Source organism: Electrophorus electricus, chromosome 14, assembly GCF_013358815.1.
Source record: "Electrophorus electricus isolate fEleEle1 chromosome 14, fEleEle1.pri, whole genome shotgun sequence".
NCBI classification, from domain to species: Eukaryota; Metazoa; Chordata; class Actinopteri; order Gymnotiformes; family Gymnotidae; genus Electrophorus; species Electrophorus electricus.
Genome location: NC_049548.1, coordinates 18,305,861 through 18,325,648, shown reverse-complemented (window position 1 = coordinate 18,325,648; position 19,788 = coordinate 18,305,861). Strand labels below are relative to the sequence as shown.

The window sequence follows — 19,788 nt, the reverse complement described above, 5'->3', positions numbered from 1 at the left end:
TTCTGCTCACTGTCATGTTAATTGCTGTGCGTATGCCCTCTATGCCTGCCTGTAAGATTCAGGGACTCAGTGTCTGCTTCCATCCTAGATAACATCTCTCTCTCTGGGCTGACGCCCCGGACTTTCTTCCCGGTCTTGTGCTGGGACCCGGAGAGCCCAGATGCCTGTCTGCTCCTTCCTGTTCTCCTCTGGGAAGGAATAGAGAGGAGAGAGGCGCAGAGAGAGAAGAGGAAGCAGTTTTCCTCCAGATGTACTCTGTGCCTGGAGCTGTTGAAGGTGAGTATGGGACTGGTGAACATTCAGGGTGTGTTTAGGTTAAACAAGCCGGTGTGAGTGTGATAAGATGTGGCGAGGGATATGTGCATAAGAGCACAGGTGTACACACACACACACACACACACACACACACACACATGCATTAACATACGCACACACAAACAAACACACACACACACATGATGTACACATACACTCACACATGCATGCACACACACACAGAGCTGCAAACACATATGGACACACACCCACACTGTGTACGTCTGTATCTGTTTTACTTTTATATAGGTTTGTGTTCCTGTGTGTGTATGTGTACGTGTATGTGAATAGAGAGAGAATGAGAGACACAGAGAGAGAGAGAGAGAGAGAGAGAGAGAGAGAGAGAGAGAGAGTGTGTGTGTGTGTGTGTGTGTGTGTGTGTGTGTGTGTGTGTGTGTGTGTGTGAAAGAACCTGTCTGTATGTGGTTATATGTGCAGGGGTGTGTCTCTGGGTAGTATATATCAGAGCTGTAGATACAAATGCAGTTTCTATGACGTGTGCTCTTGTGGTCTTGGAGGTCAGATATTATTCTCTCCATGTGGTCTGGATACTGACAGCAGGTGGTAAGTGAGTCTGTCTAAATTGGTTAAATCTATCCAGTATATAATACAGTCATGTTTACAGTGACTGAGCTCATTCATTGTTAAAAACTTTAGCTTATTGTAAAAGATGGCAGTATCATGACAAATGCGATTTGTAGATCATTTGTAGATTATTTGCGATAACACAAATTAAAATGTATTGCAAAATGGAACTCCAGCAAGACTAAACAGAATCCTGTTTTAATAAACAATAATAATGCAGTAATAATACCCTAAACCTCTAGTACCCTAAACCTCTAGTAACCGAACCTCCGTATTTGAGATGGGCAGAATATGAAAGAGAGAGTCAAGAAAGCAACTCCCTCTACTGTAGCAGGACTAGACAAAACTAGACCAAAAAATTCAAAATTCTGAACATTTCTGGACTTTTAATTTTAATGCTTATCCAGATGAGAGAAGTTCCAATAGAGATGCTTATCCAGATAGAGAGAAGTTCCAACTACTGTGGGGATGCATGGCTCAGAACATGTTAAGAGACACTGTTCAATTAATTTTAATACTCATTTTAATACTAATACTAATACTTATTATTATTACATATTAATAATACTTATTAATATTAATACATTAATACTAGATACATATAAATGATGGACATTCACGTTCGAACACATATACACCACCAGGACAAGACAAGACATTCATTTTTTCAATTTAATATTTATTTATTTATTTATTTTTCTCTTAAAATTGTTAGTATAGTGATGACCGTTGTTGGCCAGAGGAGAACGTCTCCCCCCCCCCCCCCCCCTTTGAGTCTTGGGTCCTCTCAAGGTTTCTTCCTCATACTCTATAGGGAGTTTTTCCTTACCACCGTCAACCTTGGCTTGCTCACTGGGGGCTTGGACTTGGACATCTGTAAAGCTGCTTTGTGACAACATCTGTTATGTAACAGAAAACATCTGCTATATAAAGAAATTTGATTTCATATAAAAATGTTTTCATTCTAGTTTCATGTAACAAATAAAAATAAGCTTTTAGAGATTTGCAAAAGCACACAATTGTTCATTTTATTGTTTGTGTTTTTGTTTATCACAGTGGAAGTATGTTGCCAATAGACCTCTTTAAAATGTCCTACGCAAAGATTCACTTGGCCCCACACACACCCGCACGAGGATGAAAAGGAAAAAAAGCGATATTGATGCACACACACACACACACACACACACACACACACACACACACACTCACACACACACACACACACACACACGCACACACACACACACACACACACACACACACTCACACACACACTCACACACACACACACTCACACACACACACACACTCACACACTCACACACACACACACACACACACACACACACTCACACACACACACACACACACACACACACACACACACACACACACACATGCACATGTACACTTACACATGCACACGCGCACACACACACAAACACACGCAGAGCCGCATACACACATGGACACACACCTACACTGTGTACGTATCTGTGTAGGTTTTACTTTTATATAGGTTTGTGTTCCTGTGTGTGTCAAAACGGATTTGACACCTTTGATCTGAATATATGTATCACTCAGTATGTCTGCCCTGATGTTATGGAAACAGCAACCTGTATTTGGATCTAAAACAGAAATAAAATATCTAGACCAGCAATTGACGGTTACTAAGTTTAGACAAATTCAAACCTTTATTTAATTTCTTTTGTCATCCTTTTCTTATTCCTATTTTCATGTTTTTAATTTGTTCCACACAATACGAAAGAGAACAGAGCCACACACACGTAAAAAGCACCAGTCTTTGATCTTTGGCACTTCCTTCTTTGTCTTGGTCATAAACAGTTGGCTTCCAGATGAGGGTTGATCACAAACGTCACTGTGAAGAATAGAACAGGGTTTGCCAAAACAGGCCCAATGCAAACCCTGCAGCCCTTTAACTGAAACCTGAAACTCTTGGTAGCATTTAGAGATCTAACGTAATTTGCCTAGACCATTTTCAAATCGGTCTGAAAACATGCAGTGCTCAGTTTTGTGGCCAGGGGCTCTTAGAATGTGTTTTGATGTGATCGCTCCTCATTGCTCTTCATTTGGGCTGGATACAAGCTCGAAGCTCAGTCACTGGGCACGTCTGTTCAGTGCCCTGATTGAAGATGACTTGTATAATTTTGTGTCAATTAAAAGCAAGATACTAGGTAAAAGTGAAAAACAATCCTTTTCAAAACCTGCTTGGCTGAGATGCATATTAGCAAGTAGTTATAGTCTGCTGGCAAACTACTAGGAGCATTATTCAAGTCGAAATAGTTGAAGTCGTTAATTATCAGACATTATTGATAAAGTTTAATGGAACTTTAGAGAAACTCACTTGACACTTGGACCCAAATATGTATCATACAATTTCCTGTTAGACATGGCTTACTGAGATGTCTTATGGGAAATTAAAAAATAATTTTTATCATTAATTGGTAGAGGCCATCCTGCCCCGCCTCTCTTCCTTTTATCATTCATTGGTAGATGCTATCTTATCCCTGCCTCTTTCCATGAGGACAGACCTATGACTGGGCTACTAAAAATGGACCAGAACCTTTGACGCTATATTGCCCATAGTTGCCCATAGTTTATTGCCCATATTGCCCATAGTTTATTAAATATTGAAAGACTGGAGAAATAAACGAATGCCTCATTCATTGGGAAAATGTGATACTTTATTAGATACATTGTTAGAGAAAAGATCATCCAACTGTTAGATCAACATCCTGAACACGTGTTCGGTCAGTTGAAAAGCTGCCAGAATTTATTATCTTACATTTTTCCACCTGTCCCATCAAAATGTTAATCTGATCATTTTGTCAACTGTGCTGTTATCCCACTGAACGTGCTGTGCTGATAACCTGAACAACAACAGGAACGCGAGGAGACTGTTTGGTAAGCACAGGCTTCAAGGAGGACCAAACCTAACATGCTAACATGGCAAAGCAATATTCTGTGTACTGTTTTCTAAACTACACACACACACACACACATATACACACACACCACACACACACACACATACACACACACACACACACACCACACACACACATACACACACACACACACACATACACACACACACACACACACACATACACACACACACACACCACACACACCACACATACACATACACACACACACACACTTGTAGCATGCCTTTTATACTCCTGGTATTTGCAGATTAAACAGGAGCCAGCATGTATCAGTCACCATGGAAGAGGAAACACACACACACAATGTCAGTTTTAGTAATACACTCAGCACAGTAGCACACAATTTCTCTGTCAGTAACACACACATACAGTGTCAGGGTTAGTAACACACTGTCAGTGTTAGTAATACAATGTCAGTGTAACACACTCAGCATGGTCTCAGGATCTGCTTACACCAGGCATGTGGCATAGGTTTTGTTACACTGTGTGAATATTTTACTATTTCATTTAATTATACCAAATGATCCATACAAAACATTATTCAAAGTGGTTCTTTACAAAAAGACCCAAGAAACATAAAGCAGGGATCTGTCAGAGGACTTAGTTAAATGGTGCCCCCTTGACAGTATCAGCATTGCAATATTGTAATAATAATTAACAAATGATATTTTGTGCAGCCTTACCCTCTGCCTTTCCCCTAGGCTTTTGTTGAGCTGACCAAACTGATGATGGACCATAACCAGCAGGGCCACATGCAGGAGATGGGCCAATGGGCAGGCTACAAGGAGAACTATGACCCTGAGGCGGGCCACTGGGGATTACCACGCATCTCTTACCTGACCTTCAAGAGCCTGGTGCAGGTCTACAGGACCATGGAAACTGGTGAGGTCTATCACACTGGCAACATTGTGAGGTCATCCCTAAATCACACAACTCCTTCAAACCAGCAGCATTGTGAGGTCATCACTGGGTTACACAGCTCTATCACACTGGCAGCATTGTGAGGTCACCACTGAGTTACACAGCTCTATCACACTGGCAGCATTGTGAGGTCACCACTGAGTTACACAGCTCTATCACACTGGCAGCATTGTGAGGTCATCACTGAGTTACACGGCTCTGTTACACTGGCAGCATTGTGAGGTCATCACTGAGTTATACAGCTCTATTCTTCTGGCAGCATTGTGAGGTCATCACTGAGTTAAACAGCTCTATCACACTGGCAGCATTGTGAGGTCATAAGTGAGTTACACAGCTCAAGTCACAGGGCTCCATGACACCAGCAGCCTCATGAGGTCATCACAGACTGTCACAGCTCTATGACACCAGCAGCTTTGTTAGGTCACAGATCACTGTCACCTGAGCTAGATTTAGCTTATATCAGGCATTAATTTGCCAGGGTGAACTATAAGCCCAAGTTGAAGTTCACCCAGAGTTCATCCTGTTGCCTCCCATCTCCTCTTCTTATTGTAGTGTGAGCTGAACAGGTTAGTCTGGTTTCCAGGGTCAGCGAGGAATGTGAGAGGGAGTGTAACAGAAGCACTGGCTGGTTGAGATGGGGCTGATAACTACCACAAATGCCCCTGGCCCTTGAGAACTCTGCCCCTGACCCTAGTCCATCTGCTCCAACATCTACCCCTTTTCTGTCAAATACCTCTTAGACTTTACCTGGTCATTTTTCCATCCTCTTTATCTTGCATGTTTTTTTGTTTTGTTCTTTTTTCCACACCATGCTGTCAGGAGTGGTGCTGTTGGACGTGGAGGAACGCTCACTCTCTGGCATCGCTGAGAAGATCGTGGACGAGATGGTCACCAAGAAGGAGATCAGGCCTGAAGACCGGGATGGGCTTCTCCAAGCCGTGAGACAGAGTGGCAGGTACAAACTGAAGTGAATTCATGCTTCTAACCTGCAGCTTCCTTCCAGAAACGGGGTTTGAAACCTCTAAAATGGTTTGTTAATAAACTTCGGTTTATGTAATAATTTATTTAGAAATTGATTTAGATTTTAACAATAAAGCCAATGATATTTTTAATGATATACTCATGAATAATTTATTATGGTACTAATAATTTTTGGTCTCACTCTCCTTAGCCAATCAGCAGAAGCACAGGCTCTGACCTCAACCCTGGAAATGCAAACATTCTCTGTTGCAGAGAGGGTAAGAAAATTCTCTCACTGTACCAGTATGTCTTATATAAGCAAGCAATTTAACTAATCAATATACTTTTATTTGCATAACACTAATTGATGATTTCTTTTAGTTATTTTTGACAAATGTACCAGTTTTGGTCATTTAATGACAATATGGAAAACAAAGTAAATCAAGTATCAAATAAACCAAACCAAAGGAAAATAAACCAAAATATTATATTTTAAAAACTGGTTGTGGCTTTCCCAGTATAGCTCTTTTCTGTTATAAATAAATATTTGTGTTATATGTCTGTTGCAGAGAGATGCTCTTGAAAGTGTGGAAGTTTCTGTGCTGTTTGTAGGTAAGCATGACTGTGGATTACATCTATTAACTGCTCTGCACTCCCTACAAATGTTGTGACTGCTATATTAAATAGACGACTTTTTAAATGGTTCTTAAAGTACAGGCATTGTTAATGTACACTCCACTCCACCTTGTGGTACCTTCTGGTACACGTTTTGTTTTGTTTTGTTTTTTACAAAAATTGGTACTTTCACTGTTAAACTATTATTAAGGTTATGAATTCATTTGTATTTGAGTAAGTGAAATACTTATTTGATCAAGCAAAACATGACTTAGTACTTGGTGGAGAAACCCTTGTTGGCAATCACAGAGGTCAGACGTTTCTTGTAGTTGGTCACCAGGTTTGCACACGTCTCAGAGGGGATTTTGGCCCACTCCTCTTTACAGACATTCTCCAAATCCTGAAGGTTTCGAAGCTGTCGCTTGGCAACTCGAAGTTTGAGCTCCCTCCACAGATTTTCTATGAGATTAAGGTCTGGAGACTGGCTAGGCCACTCCACAATCTTAATGTGCTTCTTCTTAAGCCACTGCTTTGTTGCCTTGGCCATATGTTTTGGGTCATTGTAATTCTGGAAGACCCATTCACGACCTATCTTCAGTGTTCTGGCTGAGCCCAGGAGGTTCTCATTCAGGATTCTGCGCTACATGGCCCCATTCACCTGCCCCTCAATTCGGCGAAGTCTTCCTGTACCCTTAGCAGAGAAACAGCCCCAAAGCAGAATGTTTCCAGTTCCATGTTTGACAGTGGGGATGGTGTTCTTGGGGTCATATCCAGCATTTCTTTGCTTCCAAACAGGAGTTGAAGCCAAAGAGCTCAATTTTGGTCTCATCACATCACATTCTCCCAAGCCTTCTCTGAATCATTCAGGTGTTCACTGGCAAACTTTAGATGGGCCTGTACATGAGCCTTCTTGAGCAGAGGGACTTTGTGGGCACTGCAGAATCACAATCCATTATGGTGAAGTGTGTTACTAATGGTTTTCTTGGTGACTATGCTCCCAGCTCCCTTGAGATCATTAACAAGCTTCTCCTGTGTAATTCTGGGCTGATACCTCACCTTTCTCAGAATCATCCTACCCCACGAGGTGAGATCTTACATGGAACTCCAGAGTGAGGGCGATTGACTGTTATCTTGTGTTTCTTTCATTTTCGAATTATCGTGCCAACAGTGGTGTCTTTCTCACCAAGCTTCTTGCTGATGTTCTTGTAGCCCATTCCAGCCTTTTGCAGGTCTGCAATCTTGTCCCTGACGTCCTTTGACAGCTATTTGGTGGTCGGGAGGTTTGAATGGAAGATATTGATTCTGTGACAGGTATCTTTTATACACATAACGAGGTGAGATTAAGAGTACCTTCTTAAAGGGACAGGACTAATTTGTGTGCCTCATGGGCACATAACTGGTCTGTAGGGGTCAGATTTCTTGTTGGTTGGTAGGGGATCAAATACTTATTTTGCTCTTAAAATAAACCTACCATGAAAATTATAGACTGTTCATGTCTTTGTAAGGGGGTGAACTTACAAAATCAGCAGGGGAGCAAATAATGATTTTCTCCACTGTGTGTGCGTGTGTGTGTGTGTGTGTGTGTGTGTGTGTGTGTGTGTGTGTGTGTATCAGGTGCGCTGGACTCCCTGGAGAGGCCAGCCATGGCCCTGGTCCAGCTGAGAGAGGCTGCAGTCCTGGACGCTCTGCAGGCCCTGGGCCCTGTGCGCTTGCTCTTCCTCCTGGTGGGCCCCACCAAGAGTGAAATGGACTACCACGACACCGGACATGCTATGGCTGCCCTGCTGGCTGATAAAGTGAGGGGCGGGGCCCAGGTTCAGGGGCGGGGCCATGGCACGGGGGCAGGGCAATGAGGGCCAGGAGGCTGGCGTGGGTAATTGGCTGATGCACCACAACCATGTGATTCCTAATAGGAACGGTTTGCAGGAGGTTTATGTAGCATGTCCTGCCCTCTAGCTGGACTCTGTCTCATTGGTCATCTGTCCTGTCCTGTCCTGAGGGTTCCTTGAGCTTTTTTCTGCTCAAAGACAGAAAATGAGTCAGCAAATAAACTGTGAGAAATCTGGTGTAAACTAGGAAAACTGAAATATTTGCAAAGGGTTGACCCACAAATTTAGGACTGGCAACTTGCTGTATGTTGAGGCAATGTTGGTCCTTTTAAATAATTTCAGATTGTAAAGAATTGTACGAAAAGTGAAGTATTTTGAGCAAATTGCTAAAGTCTCCAGTTATTTATCTATTTATTTTTTTATTTCTAACATTTCTAATAAACATGATTTTAGTAATGTATTGTTGTGGTTAAAACTGATGAAACAAGATTACTTTGGCCACAAGTGTGGGTGACTAGTCTTTGAAAATATGAGTATAGGAGTAAGATTTAGATGTTTCACTTCTTTTGAATTTTGGTAGGCAAGTTTTTTGTGTAGCACTTTTATACAAAGCGGCAATTCAATGTGCTTCACATCAGTTATAGAGGAATAATAAGTCTTATTACATCCCGGGATCTATCACCTGTGGAAGGTCTTTGCAGATTAGTTTCTAATAGTGGCTGATTAGTTTCTAATAGTGGGGGATTGGGTTCTAACAGTGGGGGACTGGGTTCTAACAGTGGGGCATTGGGTTCTAACAGTGGGGCATTGGGTTCTAATAGTGGGGGATTGGTTTCTAATAGTGGGTGTTTTGCTTGAGTGTCCTATGACTTTGCTTTTTGTTTTGTTTTTTAAATCTACTGTTGTAAATAGTCGTTACTGTCACTGATGACCTATATGTGCATTATGTGCACACACACATGCAAACACACACACACACACACACACACTCACACACACACACACACACACACACACACACACACACACACACACACACACACACACACACACACCACAGGTGTTCAGTCAGGCGGTGAGCCATGCTCAGAGTGACAGGGAGGTGGCTGATGCCGTGGCTAGTTTCATGGACTGCAGCGTTGTGATCCCGCCCACCGAGATCCAGAACGAAGCCATGCTCGCACCAATCATCGGCTTCCAAAAGAAGCTCCTGCAGGAGAGGCTCCGCCCCCATGACTCTCAGCCCCACCTTGACTTCAAACCCCGCAAACGTAAGCAGACATGGAACACCTACATATACTACGTATGCTCTCACTCTCTCTCTCAGACATACACACACACACGTTGACTCATACATAAATACTTTTCATAAATGTAATTACATACCAACTGCATGTAATAAACTGGAAATGGAGTTAATTACGGACGATGAACAAACCTATTACCAATAATTCTAATTGGTAAATCCTAATAATATATTACTAACAGGACACCAACAGCCTGCAACTTTTCTGTCCTCAGTGTCCAGTGCAAGAGAGCGTCCGGAGGAGGACCCGTTGTTGCGTTCGGGAATTCCGTTTGGAGGCGTGATCCGGGACGTGAAGAGGCGGTACCGGCACTACGTTAGTGACATCACCGACGGCCTCAACGCTCAGGTTCTTGCTGCTGTCATCTTCATCTACTTCGCTGCCCTCTCCCCTGCAATCACCTTTGGAGGCCTGCTAGGTGTGTGTGTGTGTGTGTGTGTGTGTGTGTGTGTGTGTGTGTGTGTGTGTGTGTGTGTGTGTGTGTTTGTGTGTGTGTGTGTGTGTGTGTGTGTGTGTGTGTGTGTGTGTGTGTGTGTGTGTGTGTGCGTGCGTGCATTTCTTTAATGATTATACTGTCTTTATTATAACGCCTAAGTCATATTTAACATATTTAAGATATTTTAAAGACTTTAAAACAACTTTTGACGCATTAATTTGTGAGACAAACAGAATCTCGGAGTCTCACAAAACATCTGTCACTTTTCTAGTGGTCTTCCACCTGTAGGACATGACGATGATGTGACCTAGACATGGTGTAAATGTGTACAACCTCCAGTAGATGGCGTCAGAGTATTCGCCAAAGCTGAACTACAACAGATTGTAGCGCAGAAACAGACTTGGTTCAGAATATTCATTATAGTTGAATTAAAGTGCAACGACATGAATACAAACACTTACAATGCTTACGAAAAATAGAAAGATGTTCAGAAAATAAACCCCAGTTCCTCATTTAGGCCCAGATGTTTAGTAGCCTGTAATTTGTCTATTTAAAGGTATTCCTTTTGGGAATGTTTTCTTTGCCTGTCACCCTTTTGTATGGAAAGTGGAATGTGACACGTCGTGTGGATGGGTTACTGTTATCCAGTTACTGTTACTGGGTTAGTGTTACTGTTATGAAAGTCCAGACAGTTTCTAGCCATAGGTTAATTTACATTCCCTGTGTGAACGAAATATTTGTGTTCCACTATCCTGTCCTGGAAACATCTTTTTGTCCTCCCAGTGTAAAAAAAAACAAACAAAAAAAAAACTTTACAACTGGGGCATTCCAGCCTATAGATAACAAAAGAGGTATTACAGTCAATAAAATGTTTAATGATGAACTCCTTATGAAATTCATATTTGTCTTGGGCTGTATTATTTTTGTGCAGTGGTTATAAAAAGAAGTTTCCAGGACAGACCAGCAGAACACAGATTCCCACTGGTGGAACACCAGTACGAAGAGCCTGGTGTTCTGTAAGATCTGTTTTGCTCCCTGATGAATGTTTTGAGGCACATTGGAGGTTGTTGATAGCCATATTAGCCATTATACTATAGGGATTATAATCATTGTTTTCTTATATTTTTTTACAACTGTAGCGATCTCTAGATGTGTGTATGTGTATATGCATTTTTGTGTGTTTGCGTGTGCGTGTATAGACTGTAACACAAAGAGAATAATGCATCTTATTTTATTTCAATCCCTGACTAGAAAACCATAGCTTCTATGCATGCTACTTTGATTGGCACTGAAAAAAACATTCAAATGACATGTTTCCATTTGCTCCTTCCCCTGCCACAGCTGATAAAGTGGACAACATGATGGGTGTGTCGGAGCTGATGCTGTCTACTGCAGTACAGGGTGTCATCTTCTGTCTTCTCGCCGCTCAGCCAGTCCTTATCATTGGTTTCTCTGGACCACTGCTGGTGTTCGAGGAAGCCTTCTATGGGGTAAGACAGACAGACGCATACACACACACACACACACACACACACATCAAATCAAAAATTGTTTATATAATGTTTTTACAACAGATGTTGTCACAAAGCAGCTTTATAAATGCCTGAGTCCAAGCCAAGGGCGACAGTGACCAGCAAAAACTCCCTAGAGCACCAGGAAGAAACCTTGAGAGGGAACAAGACTCAAAAGGGGGGACATCCTCCTCTGGCTGATAACAGTCACCACAATAGTAACAATTGCTAGTCCAACAATTGCGGTGGGAAGAGCCATGGCAGCTGAGACAGGTAGAGGTTCGGTAACATCATGACATTTCGCAAGAAAACATCCATTAAGGGCAACGAAGAGTAGATGGATTGGGTTGAGGTGTGGTGGGCTACAGCAGGGGACATCAGAGGGTGGTAGGAGTAGCCATGGTACCCGAGATGGGTTGAGGCTCAGTAATATCATGACATCAGGGGTGGGTGTGCCTCGGCAGAAAGAGAGACTAGATTAAGCATGTCTAGATACGAGGAATTCTAATGTGCAATGATGGACTCCGGCAGCACAGCTAGAAGGAAAGAGCCAGAAGGAACCACAGGCATGAGGGCACCCTGGAACATCAGCACTCCGCCGCTCTCAATCAAACTTGAGTGACAAAAGAGAGGTGAAGTGACGGCATCATAACGTGCCAGTTTACTATAACTCTCAATGCCCATGGACCCCAAGATCTACATCTTTACATAAGATGGGAAGTAGTTAATAAAATGCCTGACTGTACAGAGAGGTTTTCAGCCTAACCTTAAATATTGAGAATGCGTCTGAATCTTGAACATTTACAGGAAGGTTATTCCATAATGTAGGAGCTTTATAGGAAAAGGCTCTGGCCCTTGCAGTAGATTTTCTTATACTTGGTACTAGTAAAGAGCCTGCACCTTTTGATCTAAACAGACATGATGGATTGCGATGCACTAAGAGTTGTCTAAGGCACTGTGGGGCAAGACCATTCAGTGCTTTGTAGGTTATTAGAAGTTTTTTATAATCAATACAAAATTTTACTGGGAGCCAATGTAAAGTATCTAAGATAGGTGTGATGTGATAAAAATGTTCTAGTTCTAGTAAAACTCTGGCTGCTGCATTTTGAACTAGCTGGAGCTTGTTTAGGCACTTAATGCTACAACCAGGTAGTAAAGCATTACAGTAGTCCAAGTGGTAGTCTGGAAGTGGTAAATGCATGGACTAGCTTTTCATGTGAGAAGAGCATTTTCCTAATCTTTGAAATGTTCCTAAGGTGAAGAAAGATGGCTGAGACATATAGCTGAGTGTCATCGGCGTAGCAGTGGAAACTAGCACAGTGTTTACTTATAATGTCACCTAGAGGTAGCATATGTAAAAAAAGCAGAGGCCCTAGAACAGATCCTTGTGGGACACCATAGCTAACCTTGTTGTATGCTGAGAAGTCTGTTATGTTAACAAACTGGTAGCAACCCTGACTGAAAGACTTCATGTATCAGGGTTCTGATTCAGTTATGAGTTTAGCTACTAAGCTACAGCTTTTTCTAGGATCTCAGAAAATAAATGGAAGGCTTGAGATCATCCTGTAGTTTGACAGCTCACATGGATCGAGGTTAGATTTTTTTGATAAGTGGTGTGATTAATGCTAATTTGAATGATTTAGGAATGTAGCCAAGGTTCAAGGATGACTTCAAGGATGTAGTAAAGATTAAATTACTTCAGGTAGGAATACCTTAAAAAGTTTGTGGACACTGAATCTAGTAAGCAAGTGGAGGATTTTGAGTGCGAGATCAAAGATTTAAGTTCTGGCTCTTGGATAGGTGTAAAGGATTCTAGAGTTGTTTTTGGCTTGGTTGTTCTGATCTCTAAGTAGCTTCCCGATGTCATGATAATACTCTGGATGTAATCTCTAATGTGCTTCATTTTCTCATTAAAGAAATTCATGAATTGATTATTACTGTGTGATGTTGTAACCTGAGCTTTGGCGTCAGTTTTATTCCTAGTTAGATGTATAATTGTACTAAATAGAAATCTAAGATTATTTCTGTTATTTTCTATTAGGGTTGAGAGATAAGCTCTTTGAGTAGTCATATGTGCTTTTCTATACTTGAGAAGGCTCTCCTTCTATGCAAGCTGGAAGACTACAATAAAACGCCATTTAAGTTCTATTTTTTGAGTGTTTTATTTTAAATTGTGAATGTGATCATTGCACCAATGTACAATTTTTTTGCCCCTAATTTTTTGTATTCTTAAGTGGAGCAACATCATTGAGTGTTCAGCAGAATACTGAATCTAAGCATTCGGTTATTTAATCAAGATCCATGGGGTTCCTAGTCACAAATGATAAGTCTGGGAGATTTGCAATAAGTCTAAATGCAGTGGCTGACGTGATCGTGCATCTGGTGTGGTAGCGAGGCGAGGTTACTATATTGTGGCTCATGCGTAGTTCAAATGAAATTAGGGAATGGTCTGACATGGCATCCAACTGGGTAGTATAACTGCGTTCTCTGTGTGTACGCCATATGTCAGTACTAAGTGAAGCCTATGTCCACAAGAGTGTGTGGATTCTCTTATACATTGGGTGAAACCAGTTGATTGTAATGTGGAACTAAAGGCTGATCTCAGAGGATCACTATCAAAGCGAATATTGAAATCGCCAACAATAGCGGCTTTTTCTACTACACACACACATGCACGCACACACACACCATACACACTCAATCACAATAGTCTACATTTATAACATGTTCTTGCAAATGTTAAAAACATGGGGACCGTTTGACCATTTGCTGTTTACTGCTCTGTGTGTGTGTGTGTGTGTGTGTGTGTGTGTGTGTGTGTGTGTGTGTGTGTGTGTGGTCCCCCAGTTCTGCAGGGCTCAGGACGTGGAGTACCTCGTAGGCAGGGTGTGGATCGGCATGTGGCTCATGGTCATCGTGGTACTGACTGTGGCGCTCGAGGGCAGCTTCCTGGTCCGCTTCATCTCTCGCTTCACCCAGGAGATCTTCTCCATCCTCATCTCTCTCATCTTCATCTACGAGACCTTCACCAAACTTGCCAATGTACTCACTCATGTCTATTTGCTGTTTCCATACCGATTTTTGATTCATTTTTAATGACCGTCAAGTTTGTAATCCGTTCATGAAGGTGTTTTCCTGAACTCTAGAACACAACATGAAGTCTAAGTGCTTAAAACTAAGCCCTGTTAGCTTCATGCCAACGTTATAATTTCCACAAATGTACCGCTTCAAGAGCTCGTTGAGAAACGTGAAAAACTGAAACATGACATGGAATTTAACTCCTGCCTTTTCTTTTCAATCGCAGACTTTTAAGGCTCATCCTCTTAATCTCAACTATGAGCACTTGAACACCACGGACCCGTGGCAGCCAGTCGTCGTGCGCCACACCTTTCTGGATGGTTCCACGGGCAACGTAACCACGGCAACCAGCATCCGCTACCGTTCCTACCCCAACACCGCCCTGCTGTCCATGTGCCTGATGTTCGGCTGTTTCTCCATCGCATACTTCCTGCGCATATTCAAAAATGGCTACTTTTTGCCTGGCAAGGTCAGCCTGAATATGCTAAGGATTATGCAAATGAGTTTGTGCATATGTAAATCTTGCATTTGGATTGAAGTTACAGTAAATGTTAGAGTAAATTTGTGCTGCATTGCTGTTATGTTTACGCATGTTTAATGTCAACTCTTTGCCTCTCAGGTCCGACGTTTGATGGGCGACTTTGGTGTTCCCATCGCTATTTTACTCATGGTTGCAGTGGACATCAGTATCAATGATACCTACACTCAGGCAAGGATGTGTGAGATGACAAAATGACTCACTTCTTACATGAATGAAAGCTGAAAAAGAACTAAAGCAGATGAGAACTAAAAATAACATTTAGATGCTCTTATGCAGAGTGATTTACATATTTATCAGTAGGACATAAAATGACATAATTAGCCAGACATTTCTGGCAGAGCTGGAAACATCTGTAAGCCTCAGTACATACTGAAAACAGAGCTTACCATTATGATAAGTGAAATCAACAGAAAAGGGTGCTTTAAATATTGAGGCCCATCCGCCAAAGCCTTGATTTCCACTGTGCCCTGACCTCCTGACCGCTACTGACCTCTGCTGACCTCCTGACAAGGCCGCTCTGTGCTGTAGAAACTGGTGGTCCCTCAGGGGTTGCAGGTGTCTAACCCCGCCGCACGGGGCTGGCTCATCAACCCCACTGGCGAGCGCAAACCCTTCCCGGTCTGGATGATGATCGCCTGCGTCGTGCCCGCCTTCCTCGTCTTCATCCTCATCTTCCTCGAGTCGCAGATCACCACGTGAGCATAACATTCTCTCTCCGCTGTGCTATGTGGTTGGCCAGACGCTGCCCGGGGCTAATCTTCCCTGTTGTGTATTACGCTTCTGATTGTTAATACCGATGGATAATATTACTCATAATGATAAGATAGTTGGGGCATGTTAGCCTAGCTTTACACTACATTAATACAGTGTAGTTGATATTAATGGCCTTGATCAACTACCACACAGATTTCTTAGTAAAGTTTTAGTGTTTACGCCCACCAAAACGCGAGCCACCGGAGATTATATGACCTCTCCCTCTTTCTGAATCCTTATATGTTGCTCCTACCTTAGCATTTCCTCTTCTCATCTTTCACTGTAGGCTGATCATAAGTAAGCCAGAGAGGAAGATGGTGAAGGGATCTGGGTTCCATCTGGACCTTCTCATTCTTGTCATCCTGGGGGGGTGCAGTGCCCTGTTCGGAATGCCCTGGCTCAGTGCTACAACGGTACGGTCCGTAACCCACGCCAACGCCTTGACCGTCATGAGTAAGGGGCCCAAGCCGCAGATAGAAAGAGTTCTGGAACAAAGGGTCAGTGGAGTATTGGTGGCCATACTTGTAGGTAAGTGTTTTCATTGAGTATAATCTCAGATCACCTTAGAAATACTTCCCATTGTTAGAAATATTCTGTCACACAAGAAATGTTACAGAATTTTTAAAGTACCTTAGGACCCTAGAGATATGAAAAAAATGTAAACATTAAAATTACTTTAGAATGCTACAAATACAACACAAAAAATAGAAACATTTCATAACACTAGAAACACTACACAATGCCAGAAATACTAGACATACAAAACTGTAAGTATTTTTAGAACTAGAGGCACTTCAGAACTCTAGAGATGTATGTGTTGAAGCGGTAGGGTCCATTCCGTGCTCCCAAGCACAGCACATCTCTGCGTGACCCATCTCCTCTCACACCTGATTGGACAGGTGTGTACTTGGCAACCCTTTCCTGAGCAGACTCGGGTGGGAGTGAGAGAGAGAGACTGGGACAGAGAAAGCCAGTGCTCATGTGCCAATATATAGGTCTGGCTTACCAGAACTTTGTTTCATATTTGATCCACAATATTTTACAATGGAAAAAAAAAAGACCTTTTCACTGGAAAAGCACACAGTTCTATTAAAGTGCACAATTAATTAAAAATTAATACAGTTGTTTCTGCTTTGTGCAGAATCAGGCCACTGGCCCACATCATGTCATCTCCTTCTTGATTAGTTTGTTTAACTGGAGTGTGTCTGGAAGTAACTGTGCCCTGGTGTTAGCTCCGAACTCCGAACTCTCCCCAGGCCTGTCCATCTTCATGGAGCCCATCCTGAAGATGATTCCCATGCCGGCTCTGTTCGGAATCTTCCTCTACATGGGAATCACATCGCTGAGTGGCATTCAGCTGTGGGATCGCATTCTGCTCCTCCTCGTTCCCAAAAAGTATCATCCCAATGAACCGTACGCTACAAGAGTGCGTATCCTCCAGTAATGCGTTACAATAAACAGGTCCGCCATTTTCAGCATGGCCTTGACATTATAAACACAAACAACAGACAGTGTGTTTTGGTTCTATGCGAGTTGCACTAAGCAAATCATAAGGGCTGCGTTCTGCTTTCTTGCTATTCAGGCTTGTGCTCTTTTTGATCTGTTGTTTTGCATTGTTGTGATCCATACTGACTTGAAGTTAAGCTTTTTTACTGAGCTGAGTCAAGGCTTGGCATAATATTACCACCGCAGCGACTGACGGTAGCGTATGGCGCCCCCTGCAGGTGATGACGAGCAGGATGCACATGTTCACGGCCATCCAGGTGGTGTGCCTGGCCATGCTGTGGACAGCGAAGTCAAGCGTTTTGTCTCTTGCGCTGCCCTTCATCCTCATCCTCACCGTACCTCTGCGCATGTACATGACTGGCCGCGTCTTCACACAGCTCGAGATGAAATGCGTAAGAAAGCTTCAGAAGAAATTTATAGTCAACACTAGATTTCTGTTAGACATTATGAACCTTTTAAATTTTAAATTAACCATATTAAATATTATCGTAATTTTAAAATATGGAGTAATTCGTTTCAAAATTCATTACTTTTCATGTTCAAATGTTAATTATTTTTAAGAAAGGTTCATCACAACTGAGGCTTCATTTTAATGCTTTTCACACTTTAAAACTTTTAGCATAAACTTGTAAGCCTATTTTTCTTGCTTTGCAAGTGCTCTATATTTCCTTCAGTGGAATGGCATATCCAGTTAGAGCCTTAATGGTTCTTGTTTCAAATCTGTTCTTTTAACGCAGCTGGATGCTGATGATGCCAAAGCGACATTTGAAGAGGAGCCTGGTGTGGACATGTACTCAGAAACGCGCATGCCAGCGTAAGCATGGCGACAGCGGATGCTGTTGGTAGCTAAGAGAGATTTATTTGAGGACATATCTTTCTCCAAGTCATCTCCTTTCATGCACATGTGTGGACTGTGTGGACATGCACATTCAGACACATTCGCATCTCCATTTATGCCCAGCTCTGCTTTCAACTGCTCATCTGCTTTGATTAATACTTATAAATATTTTAGAAAGAGGCTCATTCCAAATTTTCCTCTTATACAACTGGTGAAGTAAGTGAATGCATTTTAACTGATGTGTGTTTGTTGTATTAGTGTTTTATCAACACACCACTGTTTATATTATATCATTATATCATTATATCATTGTCATTTTATTCTGTGTTAAGATGCCTTATAAGATCATGTCCTCCTCTCTGAAGCCTCTCACTACTACCACATCCAAAGCACTTTCATAAAGAACACTTCTGAATCTTTTTTGATTCATTTAATTCCACACGCACCGCACATTTACTCTGGTGGTAACACTTCGGCCTCTTTTATACTGTTCTAATGAAGCTATCTGTCTGAATCATCTGTGCCTTTTTCTGGATTTTCTAATAGAGTGTACTGCACTTCCTGCCCACACGTGCCTTGATCACCCATGTATTTGGTGGCTAATGCCTAAAGTATGTATATCAGGTATTTGAATCTAGGAACTGTGTTGCACCAATGCAATACAAAATAAAAGTCTTGTTTAACCAGCACTTTAAAAGTTGGACTCATCAACTATGAGTTTTTCATGCATAAAAGAATGTTTAAGGCATATGGAAACAAGAGTCAAATGTCTTAAATTGATCTGGTATGTTATAGACCAGCAGTATTCAGATCCCAGTCCTCAAAGTCCAGGTCCTCTATAGTTTCCACCCTCCCTTCATCTAGGAGGTTGGTGTGAACACAAAGCAGCCAATCCAGTTACATGAATCATTTAATCAATTGTGAGAGATTACAAGAGAGAGAGAGATTTGGACTTGTAGTACTGACTGTTTATTGTGTGCATTATTATCTGTGATATGTATTTCACTTCTAAAACCATTTCCATTTTTTAAACACTATCAACTCTGGTAAACACTTTCTGCCAGGCTGCTAGGCCCATAAGAACAGATGAGACAAAGAAACAATCTTATTTGTCTCTTTGTTGTTCTCACTTGTTTGTATGCTTATGTAGTTTAAATCAAAGGTTACAAGCCAAACACAATGTTACCATGTTTACAGTTACGAGTTACTCGTCTATTTTATTACTTTAGAATGACTGATGAAACTAAATACATTTTAGGACTAATCCCCTCAATAATGTAAGTACTACATCAGATACTAAAGTACTGAAACTGACATTAAATAAGCACAGATACTGAAGTACTGAAAGTGTCATTAAACAAGCCCACACTCAGGCTCAGTACCTGAGCAGACCCAGAATAGACTGTTCTGCTGGAGATCCAGCGAGGCCTTTTCTGTACATGTGTTTACCACAAGGAACAAGGAGTGCTCTCCTCTGTGGGAGCACATGAGCAACATGTTCCCATAATCTTCACTGGGACTGAAATGCAAAGAGAGTTGGGGTGCCCATCTGAAGGGCCCCTGAAGGCCTCTCCTGGGCCCTCAACCCCTCCCTGCTCATCAGAGAGTCTTAAAACCTGCA

General features: G+C 42.0%; 1 protein-coding gene across 4 annotated transcripts; it reads left to right on the top strand.

Annotated features, from left to right (window-relative positions):
* On the top strand, positions 1-18,850 carry slc4a1b (solute carrier family 4 member 1b (Diego blood group)). Of its 4 annotated transcripts, XM_035533422.1 has the most exons (18): positions 829-879; positions 3,806-3,825; positions 4,574-4,754; positions 5,613-5,748; positions 5,965-6,031; positions 6,323-6,365; positions 7,983-8,164; positions 9,258-9,468; positions 9,719-9,922; positions 11,282-11,430; positions 14,299-14,493; positions 14,756-14,998; positions 15,149-15,238; positions 15,599-15,765; positions 16,110-16,351; positions 17,080-17,249; positions 17,548-17,721; positions 18,067-18,850. In XM_035533422.1, the coding sequence occupies exons 3-18, from the start codon at positions 4,598-4,600 to the stop codon at positions 18,145-18,147; spliced, it is 2,511 nt and encodes an 836-aa protein (XP_035389315.1). In that variant the 5' UTR covers positions 829-879; positions 3,806-3,825; positions 4,574-4,597; the 3' UTR covers positions 18,148-18,850. The 4 variants fall into 4 exon arrangements, with proteins under 4 accessions (XP_026864969.2, XP_026864968.2, XP_026864971.2 ...); XM_027009168.2 differs by lacking the exons at positions 829-879; positions 3,806-3,825 and adding an exon at positions 1-276; XM_027009167.2 differs by lacking the exon at positions 3,806-3,825 and having other exon boundaries at positions 793-879.
* The last annotated feature ends 938 nt before the right edge of the window (positions 18,851-19,788 follow it).

Excerpts from the sequence above, each read along its gene's own strand:
- slc4a1b (XM_027009168.2), top strand. The coding sequence starts at position 4,598 with ATGATGGACCATAACCAGCAGGGCCACATGCAGGAGATGGGCCAATGG. Across the intron at positions 6,366-7,982 it reads AGTTTCTGTGCTGTTTGTAG|GTGCGCTGGACTCCCTGGAG; the intron begins GTAAGCATGACT and ends TGTGTGTATCAG. Across the intron at positions 14,494-14,755 it reads CCTTCACCAAACTTGCCAAT|ACTTTTAAGGCTCATCCTCT; the intron begins GTACTCACTCAT and ends TTTCAATCGCAG.